The sequence below is a fragment of the Homalodisca vitripennis genome, chromosome 8, assembly GCF_021130785.1.
Source record: "Homalodisca vitripennis isolate AUS2020 chromosome 8, UT_GWSS_2.1, whole genome shotgun sequence".
NCBI classification, from domain to species: Eukaryota; Metazoa; Arthropoda; class Insecta; order Hemiptera; family Cicadellidae; genus Homalodisca; species Homalodisca vitripennis.
Genome location: NC_060214.1, coordinates 69,384,842 through 69,402,490, shown reverse-complemented (window position 1 = coordinate 69,402,490; position 17,649 = coordinate 69,384,842). Strand labels below are relative to the sequence as shown.

The 17,649-nt window shown below is 37.7% G+C and overlaps 1 protein-coding gene across 13 annotated transcripts in view; it reads right to left on the bottom strand.

Annotated features, from left to right (window-relative positions):
• Nucleotides 1-17,649, bottom strand: part of LOC124367694 (ral GTPase-activating protein subunit beta) — a 101,226-nt gene that overhangs the window by 31,684 nt on the left and 51,893 nt on the right. For 11 of the 13 annotated variants that reach the window (XM_046824729.1, XM_046824730.1, XM_046824731.1 and 8 more), the window contains 6 exons: nucleotides 16,738-17,003; nucleotides 15,656-15,804; nucleotides 15,482-15,566; nucleotides 15,076-15,220; nucleotides 5,540-5,647; nucleotides 3,547-3,660 (listed from right to left, as the gene is read on the bottom strand). In XM_046824729.1, coding sequence (XP_046680685.1) covers nucleotides 3,547-3,660; nucleotides 5,540-5,647; nucleotides 15,076-15,220; nucleotides 15,482-15,566; nucleotides 15,656-15,804; nucleotides 16,738-17,003 — 867 coding nt within the window. The remainder of the gene's footprint in view (nucleotides 1-3,546; nucleotides 3,661-5,539; nucleotides 5,648-15,075; nucleotides 15,221-15,481; nucleotides 15,567-15,655; nucleotides 15,805-16,737; nucleotides 17,004-17,649) is intronic. The other 2 variants (XM_046824736.1, XM_046824737.1) reach the window with 1 other exon arrangement.

Here is a 17,649-nt window from a genome sequence, read left to right as displayed (position 1 = left end):
TTTTTAGGAAAAAATGTTATAACATTTTTAGGTACGGTTAGATGCATTTAAATAAAAAGGTCTTAATGGTCTAAAAAAAGACGATTCAAGTTCACAGTTCAAGGGTTGAATATGTGACCAGTCAATTCATTATGTCACTTTTTCTGAAAATCCAAAAAGTTATCAATCCAACACATTTCATCAAAGACTTAAAAATTATTCTAGGGAAAGCTTAAAGCATATAAAAAGAATGCGAGAGTTGGAAACATGTACTTCCTTTGTACTGTGTGATAGGAAATTAGTTGTGTGGACTTTTACAAGAGTGAAACATGGCATGTTTGGTTGGCATGCATATCAACCTTGCATTTAACAGTTGCTTTGACTTTTGCTGGTTGTTATCAGAATAATGTCTACGTTTTCCGATTCATATTCCGTCACAAAATTGTTTACACAATATATTGGTTTTGCTGCAGAGAGCCATCTTTAATCTACAGATGTAAAACTAAGAGTTTCAATTCCACATTTTTTTGACTGAAATTGGGCTCTCCATGGGCACTATGATGGGGGTGTGTGTGTTTTATGATGTGAAAATTTCAAAATTTTAATGGTATTTGATGTGTAATTTATACATTAAAAAATAGGAGATAGTTATTCCACCTAATGCTACAAATTACGCTTGACTGCTACCAATTACGCTTAACTAATATATTAGAATAAGTATGGTGTTCGGGTAAATTACCCTTCTTGACTTAAAAACAAATTATAAAAAGTAAATTATTTAATATTTATAGCCTTTTTCATAGCATAACAATATAAATTGTGATTATAATGGAGAAAAGTTTGTTCTGCTCTTAACATAACAGGAAGTGATTAATTATAATGCCCTTCAATAAACAAAATTAGTGTTTATAACAATAATTAATTAACTTATCACAAATTTACACACAAAAATTATTTAGTAATGAAACAAACAAATATAACCATAATAAAGTATACATATTCTCATGCGTCACAAAACTGACAGTATTAAAAAAAATATTTAGTCTCATAAAAACAAAGCAGCCATAACTACCACACATAAATTAAAGTGAAATTTAAAACCAGTCAATATAAATAATTAATTAAACCACATGCACAGTCACAAGGATAAATACAAACGTGCACACCTATCACAATTAAAATGCCTTATATAATAATTGGAATAATGACAAATATAATTGTAGGAATATTTATTTATTCATATTGATAGCCCTAGTCAATTTAATCCAGTTTTGGATATGTAAGTCAAAGGCCAATAAATACATGACATGTTTATATAAAAATGTAATAATAAATCCATATAGGGATCCAGTTTTAAATAAGTAAACTCAAGTTCGATCCAAGCAAGGTAAGTGAACATTAATATATGGTTTTGTTGAGAAATTAATTCATTCACTGTGTTAGTTGAACCCCACAGAATGAATATTTTCTAAGATTTAAAGTAAATAACAGGTGAACTTTCCAAATAACCTTGTGTATAACATTTTATAACACTCAACATATTTAATTCTTTTTGTTAAATAAGGACAACATTTTCCTTTAAAAAATACATATACTTAGACTTTATTATAACATTCAGTAATTATTTTGAGTATGAACAAAAAAAAAAGAGTTCCAGTGGATATTCCACAAGTCACTTGATTTAGCAAGTGGGTTATGGTCACTTTTGATATCACTGTTGTTGTCATTCGTACTTTGAGACACTTCAGGATCAGTGTGTCTTCTAAATCACTTTCACTTTGTTCACACAACAAAATTTTCATTATTTTGAAAACAAAGTGAATAAAAAGCTAACATTTCACCACTTCACAAATGTCAAAGTTTTGTCAAAAACATATGAGATTAGATTACCAAGCTGCTGATATTGCTAATCATAATAATATTGCAATTTCGAAAATTGCAGGAAACTGCTTCGGATGCAAACTCTCACGTGTTAAAAACACGAAAAGTAAAATAAAAACATTGAATAGAGAATAAAAAACAAAATACGCAAGCAACTTTGAATGCTCCTGCGATCTATTAGAAAAGAATTCAACCACAATGTGGTTGTGTTAGCAACACAGGCACAGCCCATGTTTAGCCTTTGCAATGTAAACTGTACAAGAGCCCATGCCCATCATGAATGGGTTGATATAAATACAACAGGATTCAAATTCAAAATTATTACTTAAACTAATAGTATCATGCAAACCATTTTCTCTGCACAAGACATAAAGAATATTACCATTTCAATGCAAGTAATATGTTAATTAAATAATATGTAACTTGATTTAAATTAACATATTATTTACATATTTACAAAAACTCCTACGAAGAGCACAGAAACAACTTGATTAAATATCCTTTAATTTTTTATTTTTTTTATTTTATAAGATCTGACATCTGTTCTAAATATTTTTTTAATAAATGTTGTAGATATCCCACTTCTCTGCAGAATGTTTTCCAGAACGTTTTCTTCCTTAAAAATTCAAGATTAAAGTAGTTTATCTTCCTTAAAAATTCATGATTATAGTATGTTTTCGTCCTAAAAGATTCAAGATTAAGTTAATCCCAATTTCTGTTCAGAAGAGTATATGTTATTTCTTGTTTTTCAGTAACAGAATCTAGATTTTATCAACATTACCATGCTCAATTATGAAAAAATACAAATACTTACAAACAAATTATACTTTTGTGTATAAGTCTTTAAAATAAGATGGCTAGCAACATTTGTATATAATACGTGTTTTAACATCACCTATGAATTGTTTTGGATTTTTTATCACAATTGCTGAACATGAGAGTGTTTTAAAAGTTTCTGTGTCTGAACTTAAAATACAGCTTTTCAATGTAAAATGTATACAAATAAAACTAAAACCAAATGACAAATACCTAATACACCATCTAAACAAAACCAAATCAAATAGTAAATCATGTACATAAACTTAACTAAAGAAAATTTTTTTAAAGGCTAAAAAATAACAATAATTTAACAAAACATCATGTTAACTTTAAAACTTTAGCAAGCAATATAAACGTAAAAAGTGTACCATTTCAAATTTGTAATCTTCCTGCACGTATTACTTACTTATTCCTTTTAAAATGCATAATCGGTAGCTATCATTGCCTACACCACAAATGTTATGAACACAATATAAAACATACACAAAATATGATGGGTATGATCATACTCCAGAGAGACAAACCACCTGTCCATAAACACATTGGTTATTCATTTCCAAGACATTCACGCCATTCGTAGACAAGAACATTCAAGACATTCACAAAATTGTGGCAACACGTTTGGACATACGGAATGACAAACTTGTTGAAACACAAAGCCCTCACTTTGCTCTGTCAAAAAACACAGTGACCTTGAATTCAAATTAATTCCACTCTGAACAACTGTAACTAGTACAGAGTTCACGACACAATTACGTTGAAGTTACAGTGAATAGAACTATGGTTTACACAACTAAGACAGTTAGGACGAGTATAGTAACTAAAAGCGAGACAAGCAAGCCCTCCACCAGTGATGATAAGCTTTACTTTTGTTTAGTGCGCTGATAGCGGAGATGCCAAACATCTCGGGATCGCCCAGGGCTAAATTAGCGGAGTCCCAGTCATCTGCCGTGGTCGTATCGCTCAAACAACTCATCGTGTCTGACCAAAAACAACACATTTAGCAAAAAAACAAACAAAGCAAAACACTTCCAACCTGCCCAAAAAGTGATTTAGAAATGATAAAATCATGCTTTTTATAAATTAAGTTACTGATAGCTAAGTTGAAATTGAATTATTTTTCTACATAGCCAATAGCCAATAGAACATTTTAAAAGGAATGTCAAAAAGTCTCTAACTGACAAAATTACATTCAACCGCCATTTTGATATACTCAACCCGACAGAGAAATCAATTCACAGTCCTGGTTGCACATTTTATTATTTAAATACTTATTTTGGACTTGATCTCGATATTTTGGAAATATGACCCCAAAATAGATTGGCTTTACTGAATTCAAATCTTTCAATCCTTTTTGAATTCTTAATTAAAAGCTGACTTAACATTACTCACAATGGAAACATAGCAATTAGTGTTTGGGCAGGATGGGTTAAACAAAATCAACACAAATCAGCAAAACAAACATATGAAATGTTCAACTTAGCATAACGCTGCGTCTTAAATAAAATTTCAAATCAACTTTCAACACAAAAATCTAAATAAGATGACCTTTGGGATGTTCCTTTGAGAGCTTGTTAATAATTTTATTTTGTTACATTTAAACTACAAGTAAACTGATTTTTAATAAGCTAAAACTACAACATATCAAACGGGTTAACTAAAACAAAACCATTAATTTCTTTGCTTCTATTGTTAATAAACTACTTTCATTTAAATGTGCAGTTGCATTATTAGATGATAAATATGTATAAAATCAAATTGTTAAAAACATTAAATTAAATTTACAATACATTTACTTTTTAATAATTTTAAAAGTTAAATATTATAGCAATGGACACTATAAGTGGCTCTGACCATAAAAATCAGTTTATTTAAACAAACTAAAACGATGGAACAAACAGCAACTAAAAACAATGCAGTGCAGTAAAAACAGAAATCTTGGGCTTAGACATTGCACAATTTAAACTTTATACTGCACAAGAATAGGAATAAATGTTTAATTTCAGCATGAAAACTCCAAAATATGCAAACGTTCATTAGTGTTCAAGATGTAACTAAAAGTCTAAAATCAATAACGAATATAATTTTGTAGCTTAATGGAATATAATGAATTGGTGTTCATATCACAATTCATCAATCTTAAAATCAACCCAATAAATTTACATTTATTACTAAATCCTAAATCCAAAGCGGATCAATTTGATTTGGTATATGCAATATCCAACATAAAATAAATTTGGCCACCATGAGGAATTAACTATTAATAATTAATAAGTTGCAAATTTTTGTGAACAAACTAGCTCATCTTTATTACTTTCTCATAAACACTCACTTCTGATTTCAAGAAAAATAAATACAATTTTAAAAGTCCTTAAGATAACAATCAAAGTAAGTGCTAAGCAGAGTGAATCATGATTATACAAAACATACAAAAATTAAAAAACGAACAGAACTACAAAAGAAAACCAGCCAACACGAGCCATATGAATCAACCATATAAATGGCTATTTTTTATGTATTGGAAGTGTTATTGAGCTATTACATTAATTAACAAGATGAGAAGTGTCAAAAAGCTTTGATCATTTGCAATGGGTGAATACCAATAGAACGAATGTATCCGATTCAGTTAAAATCAAAACGTTTTAATGTAAGATGGAAATTTCAAGTGATGAACTAAGCCTTTTCAATTGAAGTTTACCAAAGCATAGCTATCTTTGTATCTAGAAGATCAAAAAAGTCCACTAGTGGACTCACAACAATGTCACACAAACACAAGCATCAGAACAAAAGAAAAGGCAATCGATCATTAGTAAGTTTTAGTTCACTACTGGGACACATATACTAGAGTGGGGGGTGTCACCTGATGACAGTAAATTAGAAGTGGTCTCGTTGGAAACAACATCAGGCTGGGTTACTTGGTCCATCTCTTCAAACAGAGCAGAGTCCAGCACGCTCAGCATCAGTCCACCTGTAAATTTGGAAAAAAGATTGGTGCCAACTACTTTCCAAGTGGAATTCCTAAGGATTGTATTCACAAGTCATCATGCCTATTTTGTAAGGTTGGCAAGAAGATTGCACAGCACGTTAATGTTCTTTCATTCCTGACAATTCTCTTCATTTGCTTGCTTGGATTTTACAGAGTGTCCAAAAAAATGTCATCTTAACAAAAAAAAAAAGTTGTGAGATTAAAAGAAAATTAAACAAAACAAAAAATATACATATTTTAATGATAAGAACTATGTATACAGGATTGAAGACTCTTGGAGCAATTGGAAAACTTATAAATATTAATAAATGTAAACAATACATATCATTTTCAATCTATTTATTTTTCGTGCAAGACCTTTCAAAACCGAAGGTTTCTTCATCAGGCGACTCCACAAATAAATATTGACATAATTTTTATTACAATAAAAAAAAACTGTTTTGAAAGGCCTCGCACGAAAAATAAATAAATTGGAAATTATATGTATTATTTACATTTATTAATATGTATACAGGATGTTAGAAATTTGATGTCAGGGAGTTTCAAAATGTATTCCAGGATTCAAAATAATACTTCCCCCCACATTTGATGTACTAAATTATGTGTCAATGAGTTTAAGATGTCTTAAGTGGTGTACCCCGAAATACAATTCCTGAGAAAGCCTCTCGCAAGTTTCGTGAGAAATAGTACTTTAGTCATGGGGCAAAAGTACCAATTAATGTACTTTTGTATTTTTACTACTAGAAATTTAATGTATATAAAATAAAAATTCAAGTTTGTGAGGCTTTTAAATATGTTCTGATTTTAAAGTTAGACATTTTTGGTATAAAATAGAAAAGTCAGGCGTTTTCAAAAATTAAACAGAGAAAAAGATGCTTGTCTCACAGTACACAACACTGATGTGTGAAATTAAAAACTGATTCATTTTCATTAGCATATTTTTGAGAAACAAAACCCTAAGAATTGAATACAATAAGCTGGGGAATCAAGAATTCATTGTTAATTTTTTATTTCACAATACAATTCTGGATGGTTCTAAAATTATTAATTAAAAAAGGAACATCCAAATCTTTGCTTAACTTGACCACAAACTTTTGTATTTTAAAATTATATTAACACAATCAAGTGCATCGTCAATAAAATTCATTTTCATTTTATCACATACAGTACTTAGGATCTTAACACGTTCAATGCGGTTGCGGTAGATCTACTGCAGATGCTCGCGCCAGGCGCGCTGACGTAGAATCGCACAGGCGCGCATTGTTTAGAAACCCAGTCAGTGTGATCTCGCACTCGTCGTGTATGGTTGTCCGTTTTGCCGCTCGTGGGGATATACTTTTCCCGCGCGTTTTTGTGTACCAGTTTGCGTTTTGTGGTTAGTTTTTAGACTACTTCAAATTTTACCGTTTTTGTTGTGTGTTTAGTGTTATTAGTATAATACCAATAGACATGGATTTGCCTCCTGGAACTAGTGGAATCCAGAATAGACGTCAGTTTGTGGCTAATAGTGATTCTGATTATGACGGACCCTGGTGTCCCTGGTTATGCTCCGGACCTCGACGATGAACAATTACGAGACTGATGAGTCAGAGGTCGAAGACCCAGACTATGACGTAAGACCACCACAATGGAGTCCTCAAACTATAGGTATGAAAGATGTACCGTTTACAAAAGAGGAAAAAGTTTTTAGTCCCTTTGCCTAATGAGATTACCCCAATCAATTTTTTCTTGTTGCTGGTGGATGTGATTTTTTTTGGAGGGCATTGTGGCTACTACGAATAGATACGCGTTGGAGTTATTCTGTGGACCTACTACAACCCCAGGCTCACGAATCCATAAATGGAAAAGACATTACCGTGGAGGATCTCAAATGTTTTATTGGCCTATTGCTGCACATGGGAATATTACAATTACCCCGAATACAAGGACTATTGGAAAACTTGTAAGCTGTTTTCAACGTGCTTCCCCAAATTCATGGCCAGGGACAAATTCATGCTTATTTTGCGATGCATTAATTTTGAAAGGTACCCTAACCCAAACAACAGAGCTTCTAAAGTACAGTTTCTAATTGAACTACTTCAACAATAAAATGGACTCAATTTATTATCCTCAAAAAAAGTTGTGCATTGACGAGGGAATGGTTTTATGGAGGGGACGGTTGTACTTTAGGCAATATATAAAAGGGAAACGCCACGCCATAAGTACGGCATCAAACTGTACAGTTTGTGTGACCCCCATGGCCTAATACTTCGTTTTTTTATGTATTGCGGAGTTTTAGGATGATTACGGTGGTAGAGGGGCATGCAGCCCAATGTTGTATTGAAGCTGATGCAAGGGAAACTCAAGGGTGCGAGTGGCGGGGTCTTCATACCCCAACACGATGTGCCAAGCCAGAGCGTCCACGAAGACACACGCACAGCCACCTTCTCTCTTCTTGAGTGCCTGTACTTTTCGTGCGCGTGCACCTGGGAACTGCCTGATCCAAATCTTGTCTTCTTTTATACTTCCGATCAGGCTGAGCTGATCTGGCGGGCTTTCTGTTGAACTATCCCAATTTTTAACTTTCTTTTCCCCACTACGGTCACCTGTCGGGTAATCTTCCCATACAATCTATCTTAAACTATCTAATTCTAATTTTCCTTTTGTTAATCCAAGCCAAGGTGGAACAGCATATGCCGAGGGCTGCATTGGGAGAGGCTTGGTCGTAAATATGACGATACTGGGATACCTCCAGTTTAAACTAGCCTTCCCCAAGTAGAGCGGGACAATGCTTGGGGTGACCTTTAGATCTCCGCTACTGCGAACACAATGGAGTACAGAATTTAAAGAAAAACAAACAAAACACCTTGGGAAGAGGCCAGTCTCAATGTGGATGAAAATTCACGAACACAGAGGGATTGATGATGGTCCTCTAGCAATCTGATCAAACCCAATCGGACTTCCTCGGTTAGTCCAGCCTCGGACTCGGTTTAGAGTCGAAACCGATGAAGAAGATGCGATACTGGAGGGCGATCACCGAAGAAGGAGCAAAAACAGAAGGAAGAGGGAGCAAACAGCTCCCAGAGAGACTAAGTTATGTGGAGCACTGCCTAAGTTTATGGAGCCGCCAGGAAACGCATGGTCTGGTTCCGAAAAAAAAGAGGGTATTCCCAAGAAGAAGCCAGGGAAATTGGCCTTAAAACCAATTCCAGAAGAAAGAAATAAAAAATTTAACAAACAAAAAGAGGGAAAGAAAACCGAAAGACCTCACTTGATGGATCCACTCCGGAGGCCACCAGAGGAAGAAAACAAAGAACGAAGGAATTCAAGGGGAACGCAAAGGACAATCCCAGAAACCTTTCCTACAAACAAGCGGTAGCTGATATAAGGGTAGGGGTCTTGCACTCCAATTTTCCCGAGACCCTACTCACAACCGATACAGATGGGAAGATCCAGAGCTTCATCCTGGGAAGCTATCGTGGGAGGAACAGGAGGGTCCCTACTCTCCAAGATTCTACGGTATCAACAGGAGACAAGGGGTTCTAATCTTCACCTGCGAAAACATGGAAACAGCAGAATGGCTTAAAGGAAAGCAAGACTCCCTAAAGCCTTGGGAAGAGGCCAGTCTAAGGATAGTACCAGAGGAAGAAATCCTCGTGCGAGGAATCGCGACTGGCTATTCTTCCTGACAGTATACTTGATACAACCGAAAAGATAATGAAGCTCTTAAAAGGACAAAAACAAAGAGCTATCTGTCGGAGAATGGAATGTTTCTGCGGAGAAGCGACGAGGGGAAGTCTGTCCTACTCCTACCCTGGCAGTCGACTGCGCTACAGCGAACAAGCTTGAGAAGGAAGGTCCTTGGATCGGCTACAAGTTTGGGAAAGTTCAGTAGACTGAAGAAAAAACATCAAGGATAACATAGAAACAACCCACAAAGGGGAAGAGGGGACTACAGATCTAGGTCAACCCACAGAAAAAATGACGTGAAGAGATGAGGATAGGCCACGAAGGTAAAGAGCAATCTGTACATACCTTAATCTTAAAGGACTCCAACCACATAAAGAAGAAAAAGACCCACCTGTTCTCTCTTCTTGAAGAAGGGACCTTCGCTCAAAGGACCATCCGTCTCGGCTCGAGGAAGAAAGAAGGGGAGATAAAGTCTCCAAGCAATTCCAGAAGAAGAGACGGGATGGACCACCTGGGGAGGTAGGAAAAAGGCGTAAGTATGCGCCTAATACAGAAAAATACACCATGCAAAGGGCCTGACAATTTGGGAAGAAGGTTTATCTCATACAGGCCTGGATACTCGATCCAGGTTAGGATCATAGAGGTTGCATCAGAGGGATTGGAATCAGGTAGGTAATCTCATTTATGATCGAACATTGAAAACCCAAGAACTTGTATTCTAACTTCAAATCAAAACAGTATGGCTCCCTTATCCGATTACAGATCTAATAACAAGGGATTGGTGAGGACAACTCAGGTAGGTAATCGGTGGCATTTATGCAAGGGGGACAGAAGGTTACTATAGCCTCAGAACTTGTATTCTTCCCCAACCCTTCAACAAGCTGCCCACCAAAATAACTAGAAAGGACTATGGTGGCACTGAAGGCAGAGACAGAGCGCTCAGCCATTCTCCAACAAGCTGCCACCAACGTATGAAACTAGAAACAAGAGAGGTGCAGGAACTTCCAGTTATGTTCAGCAGATGCTAACATTGTTCACCCCAGAGATTGGGGTCAAGATCAAACCATTTAAACTAGAATAGGTGAGTCCTGGACATAACCCTATCTACAGTTCTCAAAATAAATATAGTTAAGAGGGCACGTTCAAGCCCAACCTCATAATCGGACCACTGTCCAATTAGGAAGAAGTCCTGGAAAAAATGACCCACAGGGATCCTAAATCGACCAACTGGAGAGGTTACAGAGAGTCCTCCAGAAGAGTTGGAGAAATTGGAAAGAGAAAATAAATAGAATTAGAATAGGGGACAAAGGTCGTGACTGCACAAAAAGTAGAGCAAGCTATAATCGACCAACTGGAGAAAAAAACTGTCCTCCCAGGCAGAACCGAGTTGAAGAGGGATAGTGACCCTGTGGACTGGAAGGTTGGAAAGGTCTGCACAAATAAGGAAACAAATAATAAAAGGAAATTACGAGAAAAATGGGCAAAAAGGTTGACAGACGGGATGGCTCCCATAGGTCTACAGGCCCAAACATATAAGAAAGAACTTAGAACAAACAAAAGAAAGAACTAGGAATTTCTGTAAAAATATTAACAGTCTTCCCGAGTGGCAAAGTCCAGGGCTTCAAAAAACTCTCCAAACGGAGCATACAAATCCTATGGGGACTCTAGTAAAGGACAATGGTGACCTAACAATGGAAACAGGAAGGAGACCTTAGAACTACTTCTGGAGACACACTTCCCGGGGGTCAGCTAACTCGTAATGAGGATACTTATTCTCTATATGGGGGGGGATCCAGTCGGGAGGTGGCAAAAGCCAGGACAGGTGTCTAACAGACTTTCACCACACGAAAGAATTAAATGGGCCGATAAGATCGCCATTTAAATCTCCTGGGGCGGTGGAGTTTTTCCAGCCTTCTTCAAGAGGGGCTGGACATTCTATTAAATACCCTTAGCATTCTATTTAGAAAGCAGCAGTTTCCCTAGGATATATACCAAAGAATTGGAGGATAGCACTAGTGGTGTTTTTGCGGAAAAATGACAGGGATCCAACAAAACCCAGTTCGTACAGACCATAAGCCTAACCTCCTTCATGGTGAAAACTATGGAAAAAATAAATAATTAGACACATATGGGAGGGACGTAATATTACTGGTACACCCACTTAGTCCCACACAACACGCATACATAGAAGGAAAATCCACCACCACAGCTCTCTCACAGTTTAGTGAGAGAGGTGGAGAATACCTTCGAAAAAAAGGAAGCCTAGTCAGCGTCTTCATGGACATTGAAGGAGCTTTCGACCCGAGTAGCATATCAATCCATTGAAGACTGCGATGGAGCGTTTGGAGTTTCCCCGACGTAGTCAAATGGATAGTAGCCCTCCTAAAAAGTAGACAGGTGAAAGCCAAGTACGGGGGACGAATCGGCTGCGATCACGGCCCAAAGAGGCTGCACCCCAGGGGGGAGTCTTGTCTCCTCTCATGGGCGATGGTAGCGATGGATGACTCCTAAGAAAAGCAGAGAAGAGGGGGATAAGGCTACTATGTTATGCGGATGACCTAGTGCTTATGATTAAAGGGAAAAAACATTGGCAGGCTGGAACGCCTAATACAAACAGAACTGAACTTCATAAGCAACTGGTGTCATGGGGAAGGTCTGCGGATCAACCATCAACTAATATGATCCTAAAAAGCAAATTCCAGCTATCTCTACCGGAAAGGAGGGAAATTCCAGCTAAAAACCGGTCCTGGAGGGAATCAGCATTAACAACCAACAATAGAAGTGATATTCTGGGTTTAATCCTGGATGAGAAGCTCACTTGGAACTCCCATATTAGAAACAAGACATCCAAAGCAATAATGGCCCTTGGGGCCTGTAAGAGACTCTTTGGATTTAAATGGGGACTTAAAACCCAAAATGATATATTGGATTTACGAAACCATAATAAAAACCAAATGGTCACATATGCTGCTTTAGTGTGGTGGCCGAAGGTCGAACAAACAACAGCTGCAAAAAAAGGCTACAGAGTCTAGCAGAGGTTAGCTTGCTTAAAGCAATGAGCTCCTGAGCTCCTGCCCAACACTAGCAATGGAAGCGGTTCTGGGTTATACTCCTCTTGGCCAGGAAGTGATGAGAACAGCTGCGATGAGCGCAATGAAGCTTCTAGGAAAAAGAATAAATAAATGCTACCCTCCCTAGAAGGCCTCACATGAGATATTGGAAAATTTCCTGAGGCTGAAATGCTAAACCAAAGTATCTGATACTATGTTAAGAATACTCCTTTGAAAAACCATACACGGTCTCTATCGGAAGTAGGGAGGAATGGATTAAAAGGGAGGCCTACCCTAAAAAAAGGAGTCCTGAAGTTTTACACCGATGGTTCACTCCTAGACTCAAGGGCAGGATATGGAATACATGGACCTGGAGTTGACATGGCTGTGCCCCTAGGAAGACATGCCTCAGTTTTTCAGGCGGAGGGAGGTCATGGCAATAGATTCATGTTCTAGAAGACTCACACAGTTGGGGACAAAAGGATTATCATATACCTTATACTCTCTGATAGTCAGGCTGCACTGAAGGCACTGGATACCTGTTCGATTAATTCGAAAGCGGTCTGGGAATGCAGGAAGGCCCTAGCAGAGCTAGCAACAAATAACAGAGTAACACTCGGATGGGTGCCGGGTCATGAAGGAATTCATGGAAACGAAAAAGCGGACATCCTCGCCAAAAAGGGAGCAGAATCCATATTGGTGGGGCCTGAGCCAGGTTGTGGAATATCCTTCTCCAGCATTAAAGCTCTGGTTAAAGATTGGGAAAAGAGGACAAGATACAAGGAATTGGAGCAGAGCCTCGGGTTTAAGAATATCGAAAATGTTTATCTCTCCTTATGCAAAAGGCGTGGACAGCTCTCCTAGACCAGAATAAGGAGGATATAAGACTGATATTAGGAATGTTGACAGGGACATGGCCCTCTGAGGAAGCACCTTGTGAAGGTAGGCCTTAGTAGGAGCAGCGAATGTAGACTCTGTGGAGAGGAGGAGGAGTCAGCAGAGCACATTTGGTTGGATTGTCCTGCCTATCGTAGAGACTAGGAAAAGATACTTGGAAGCATATCTCCTCAGCCCCAAGGACATCAGAGAACAGGAGCCCTTAAATTTGATTGGTTTTGCAAAAGCCTCGGTTTTTGAGGGCACAAATAAAAGTAAGGGAGGCGCAAAGGTCCTTTTAGGACTAAGTGCGGGGACAAAGTGTCCTCTTCCCTCAGGGAAAAAAAAAAAAAAAAAAAAAAAAAAAAAAAAAAGGGAAACTCAATTGTGGCCACAGTTTATTTATGGATAATTTATTATAATAGTTTTACTCTTGCCTCAAGCCTGCTCCGTAGGAATACATATTGCACTGGAACTCTTCGGCTGGACAGAAAATACGTATCTCCTGAAGTCAAATCGGCAACCCTGAAAAAGGGTGAAAACCATCGCCCGCTACGCCGAAAGTGTTGTTGTCGCCAAATGGAAAGACAAACGAGTTGTCTCTTACATATCCACTGAATTTGAAAATGACATGGTGAATTCAATTAATCGAGGTGGTTTGGAGAGACTAAAACCACTACCCAATTGTTCAATACAACCATTTTTATGAAAGGCGTGGACCGCAGCAGTGACCAAATGATGTCATATTATCCTTGCGAAAGGAAAACACTGCGGTGTATAAAAAGATTTTTGTCCACGTAATTCAGATGATGTTAGTGAATGCACACTATCTCTATAACGAAGTTCGCACATCAAGTGGAGAAAAACAAAATGCCATTGTACGAACTTTCCGTCTGGAGGTTATTGACAAGCTACTCCCAGACGTTCCCGAGCCTCCTCGACCTCTGAAGCGCCGCCGCGTCCCCCATGTACCCTCACGGATTACAGAAAAAGTGGCTTGTGGAAAGAGAAGTAAACAAAAGAGGTGCAGAGTTTGCTATGCAAATGGCAGAAAGAAATACGTGATGTGGCAGTGTTTAGAATGTGATGGACAGGCCTGGGGTTGTGTGTCCCACATTGTTTTGACCAATTCCATGACTAATGAAGCGTACCTTGGGGAGGATGGTTGGGTTGTAAATAGTAGTTTTTAGTGTTTTTTATCAATATATTTTTTAGTTATACTAAGTGATTTGTTCCCAGTATTATTATAAACAATCGTTAGTGGTCTGTTTTTCAAAAACAATAAGGAAAAACGGTGCGCGCTTCAAAGAGAGACTGGCCCCAGGAGCGTGTGCGGTAGATCTACTGCACGTTTTCAAAATGGCGAAATTCGGCTCTTTTGGTGTTTGATGACCTTTCTGTACCAACCCGTGTCACAACAACTAAATTGGTAAGTGAATACTAATAAAAAAAAAATTAGCCTCTAGCAACATACATTACTTAATTTTTTAGCAGCGAACGTGTTAAAGAAACTAACTTCTAATTTAAAATATCATAACAGCTTTGGACAAATGTTTGTAAATTAATGAAAACTTCTGAACAGTGGTACAGTGACAAGTATTGGAATCATAATCATTAACTATCTATGATTATTTCACTCAGTCAATCCACCTGGCAAAGAAAGGAATTTTTTAATGCACTTTCACCTGGAGGGAGTTGATTAGGAGGTTCATGAGCCTAGGTTTAAGCTGCAGAAATGTGAGATGAACTTCTCCTGGCTCTTGGCTAGGATTAGATTCATGATAAAAAGTTGCTGAGTAGCATGTAGTTACTCACCCAGCAGCATCTGGGTATTTTGGGGGTCAGCTTCCACCTGCAGGGCGTTGATGAGGAGGTTCATGAGTCTAGGTTTGAGCTGCAGGAATGTGAGACTAGATCTTTCCTGGCTCTGAGATGGTGTCAGCTCTTTGATTCCTAGGTTCTGAACAGAGATATAGCAAAGAATTTTATATAAAACGCTTACTGAGGGTGCACGATGTTATATTTTTCACATGTTAATTATACAAAAAAAGGTAATTAAAGAAACTTTTAATAAAATGCTATAAGGTTAATGAAAAATTAAATGTGGTCAAAATATAATCTCAAATTGGATAGTAACTGCTAGAAAGTTGTTTTTGTTGGTACCATGTTTACAAAAATTACCTTTATTATTTAAAAACACACAAAGAGCGATTTCAAATACCTGAAAGTGAAGAGGCAAAGCCAACATGGACAGAAGGAGATGTATGGCAGACCTACGAAGTTCCACTTTGGAGATTGAAGGTGACCTGTGTACAACATAAATTTTTAAGTTACCACACATGATCTCAAACTTCTGCCATAAGGCTTGAGTACTGCAAGAAAACACTAGACTCACTTGAGCTTGAGATCCTTGTCGGGTAACACTATCTCCAAGGCATCAATGATGCAGGGGACCAACATCTGCACACCGTCGAGGTCTAGCCGTAACAGATCTGTGGAGTTGACCAAGATACAGGCCAGACACTCGTCGCATTCTCGACTCACCTACAATCGGATACATCAGTTATCTACCATATCTATTATAGTGTATATATCTCCAAGGTATCAGTGATGCAGGGGACCAACATCTGCACACCGTCGAGGTCTAGCCGTAACAGATCTGTGGAGTTGACCAAGATACAGGCCAGACACTCTTCGCATTCTCGACTCACCTACAATCGGATACATCAGTTATCTACCATATCTATTATAGTGTATATATCTCCAAGGTATCAGTGATGCAGGGGACCAACATCTGCACACCGTCGAGGTCTAGCCGTAACAGATCTGTGGAGTTTAATATGATTTCTCCATGAAGGATGATAGAGATGTAGAGATACAAAGAAAAGAAAAGAAAAATGTAATGGGCCTAGATGATCCTGAGAGTGGAGGATATAAATAGCAACTATAAAAAATGTTAAAAAATCAATATTGAGCTTAAAATCAGGTACAGTTTTCAGTTTAACACAGTTTTTAAATGGAACATAAACATGGGATATAAATAGATGGCATGAAAGAATAGCATACCATAACCAGTGTCTCATCAATAGATATTTTATGTTGTGCCAAAAACACGGAATCATTTATTCTAGCACAATTTGAAAACACAACATATAAACAGTGCTTTACCTGAAAGTTAAAGTAACATCGAGAGCTACTTTTTGTACAGCAAACAATAAAACTTTTAGTTATACAAATAAATGTTGTATATCTACATTCACGTAAATTATGTGGTTTCTTTTTTATAAAAATATTAGTCATGTTATTTTAAATAATATGACTTAGTAACAATACATCCTTCCTTCATCTTCTTTTTGTCTGGAGCAGTGATTGAATGGTTCACCACTACCTCTCTTTGAAATTCCATTAACAACGCAAATATAGTTCAGAGCATCTTGTTAAAAGAAACTGCCATCACAAGATCGAAGACAGACCTACCTCAACCTGTCTGAGACACTGTTGCAGAGTGAGGTAGAACCGCGCATAGTACACGGGAAGTATCTCCTCGCCAGTCTTCTTGGCACAGAAGATGCGGCAGAGTGCACCTATAGCCTCGGCGCGGCCTGCCTGGTACCGGTCAATACTGAGACAGCTAGGGGCCTCCAGGGGATCCTCGGAGAGTGACCCGGGTTGTGACAGAGATAGAGAGCCTTTACGACTGTGATCCAACATCACAGAGTTGGGCCTCTTATTGGTGCCTTCTCCTGCAAACAGATCATTCTTGGATCCTTCAATCAGTGATAAAACAAGGATTTTTTTATAAAATAATCATATATCATCTCATATATATATATATATATAAACCCATCATATATATTAACCCATTGCGGATCACTGACGAGCTGAGCTCGTCACGCAGCGGCCGGGCCTAACGGCCATTGATGCCCTTGAGATGACGAGCTCAGGTCGTTTCCCTCCAAATAGTTCTATTAATGTCTGATAGATCGGGCGATCGTCTTCACTTGTCAACTAAGAGTGTTTAACAACGATCTAAGTATAGAGTTTTCAAAAGTTATATAAATATCCTACAGATTGCAATTGTATGTTGAAGTTGAAAAATCATTCATATGAGTTTACTCTCTGCTTTTTAGCGTTTCTGATTGGGTGTTTTCCTCAGTTGTTATTGTAATATTTTTGAGGTTAGTGACACAGAACTAAACAACGCAGACGTACATGTTGGCGGGTTTAGTCTAGACAATAGCCCGGATGTTGTAATCGCTTCCCCCGAGCCGCTTTATTTAGACTATGATTCAGATATCATCACTGCCCCCCCGGAACCTTGCTCGCGTGTTATTGTTCCTACATCACGGTTACCCCAGCAAGCCCATGTTCCATCTGAACGAATACCTT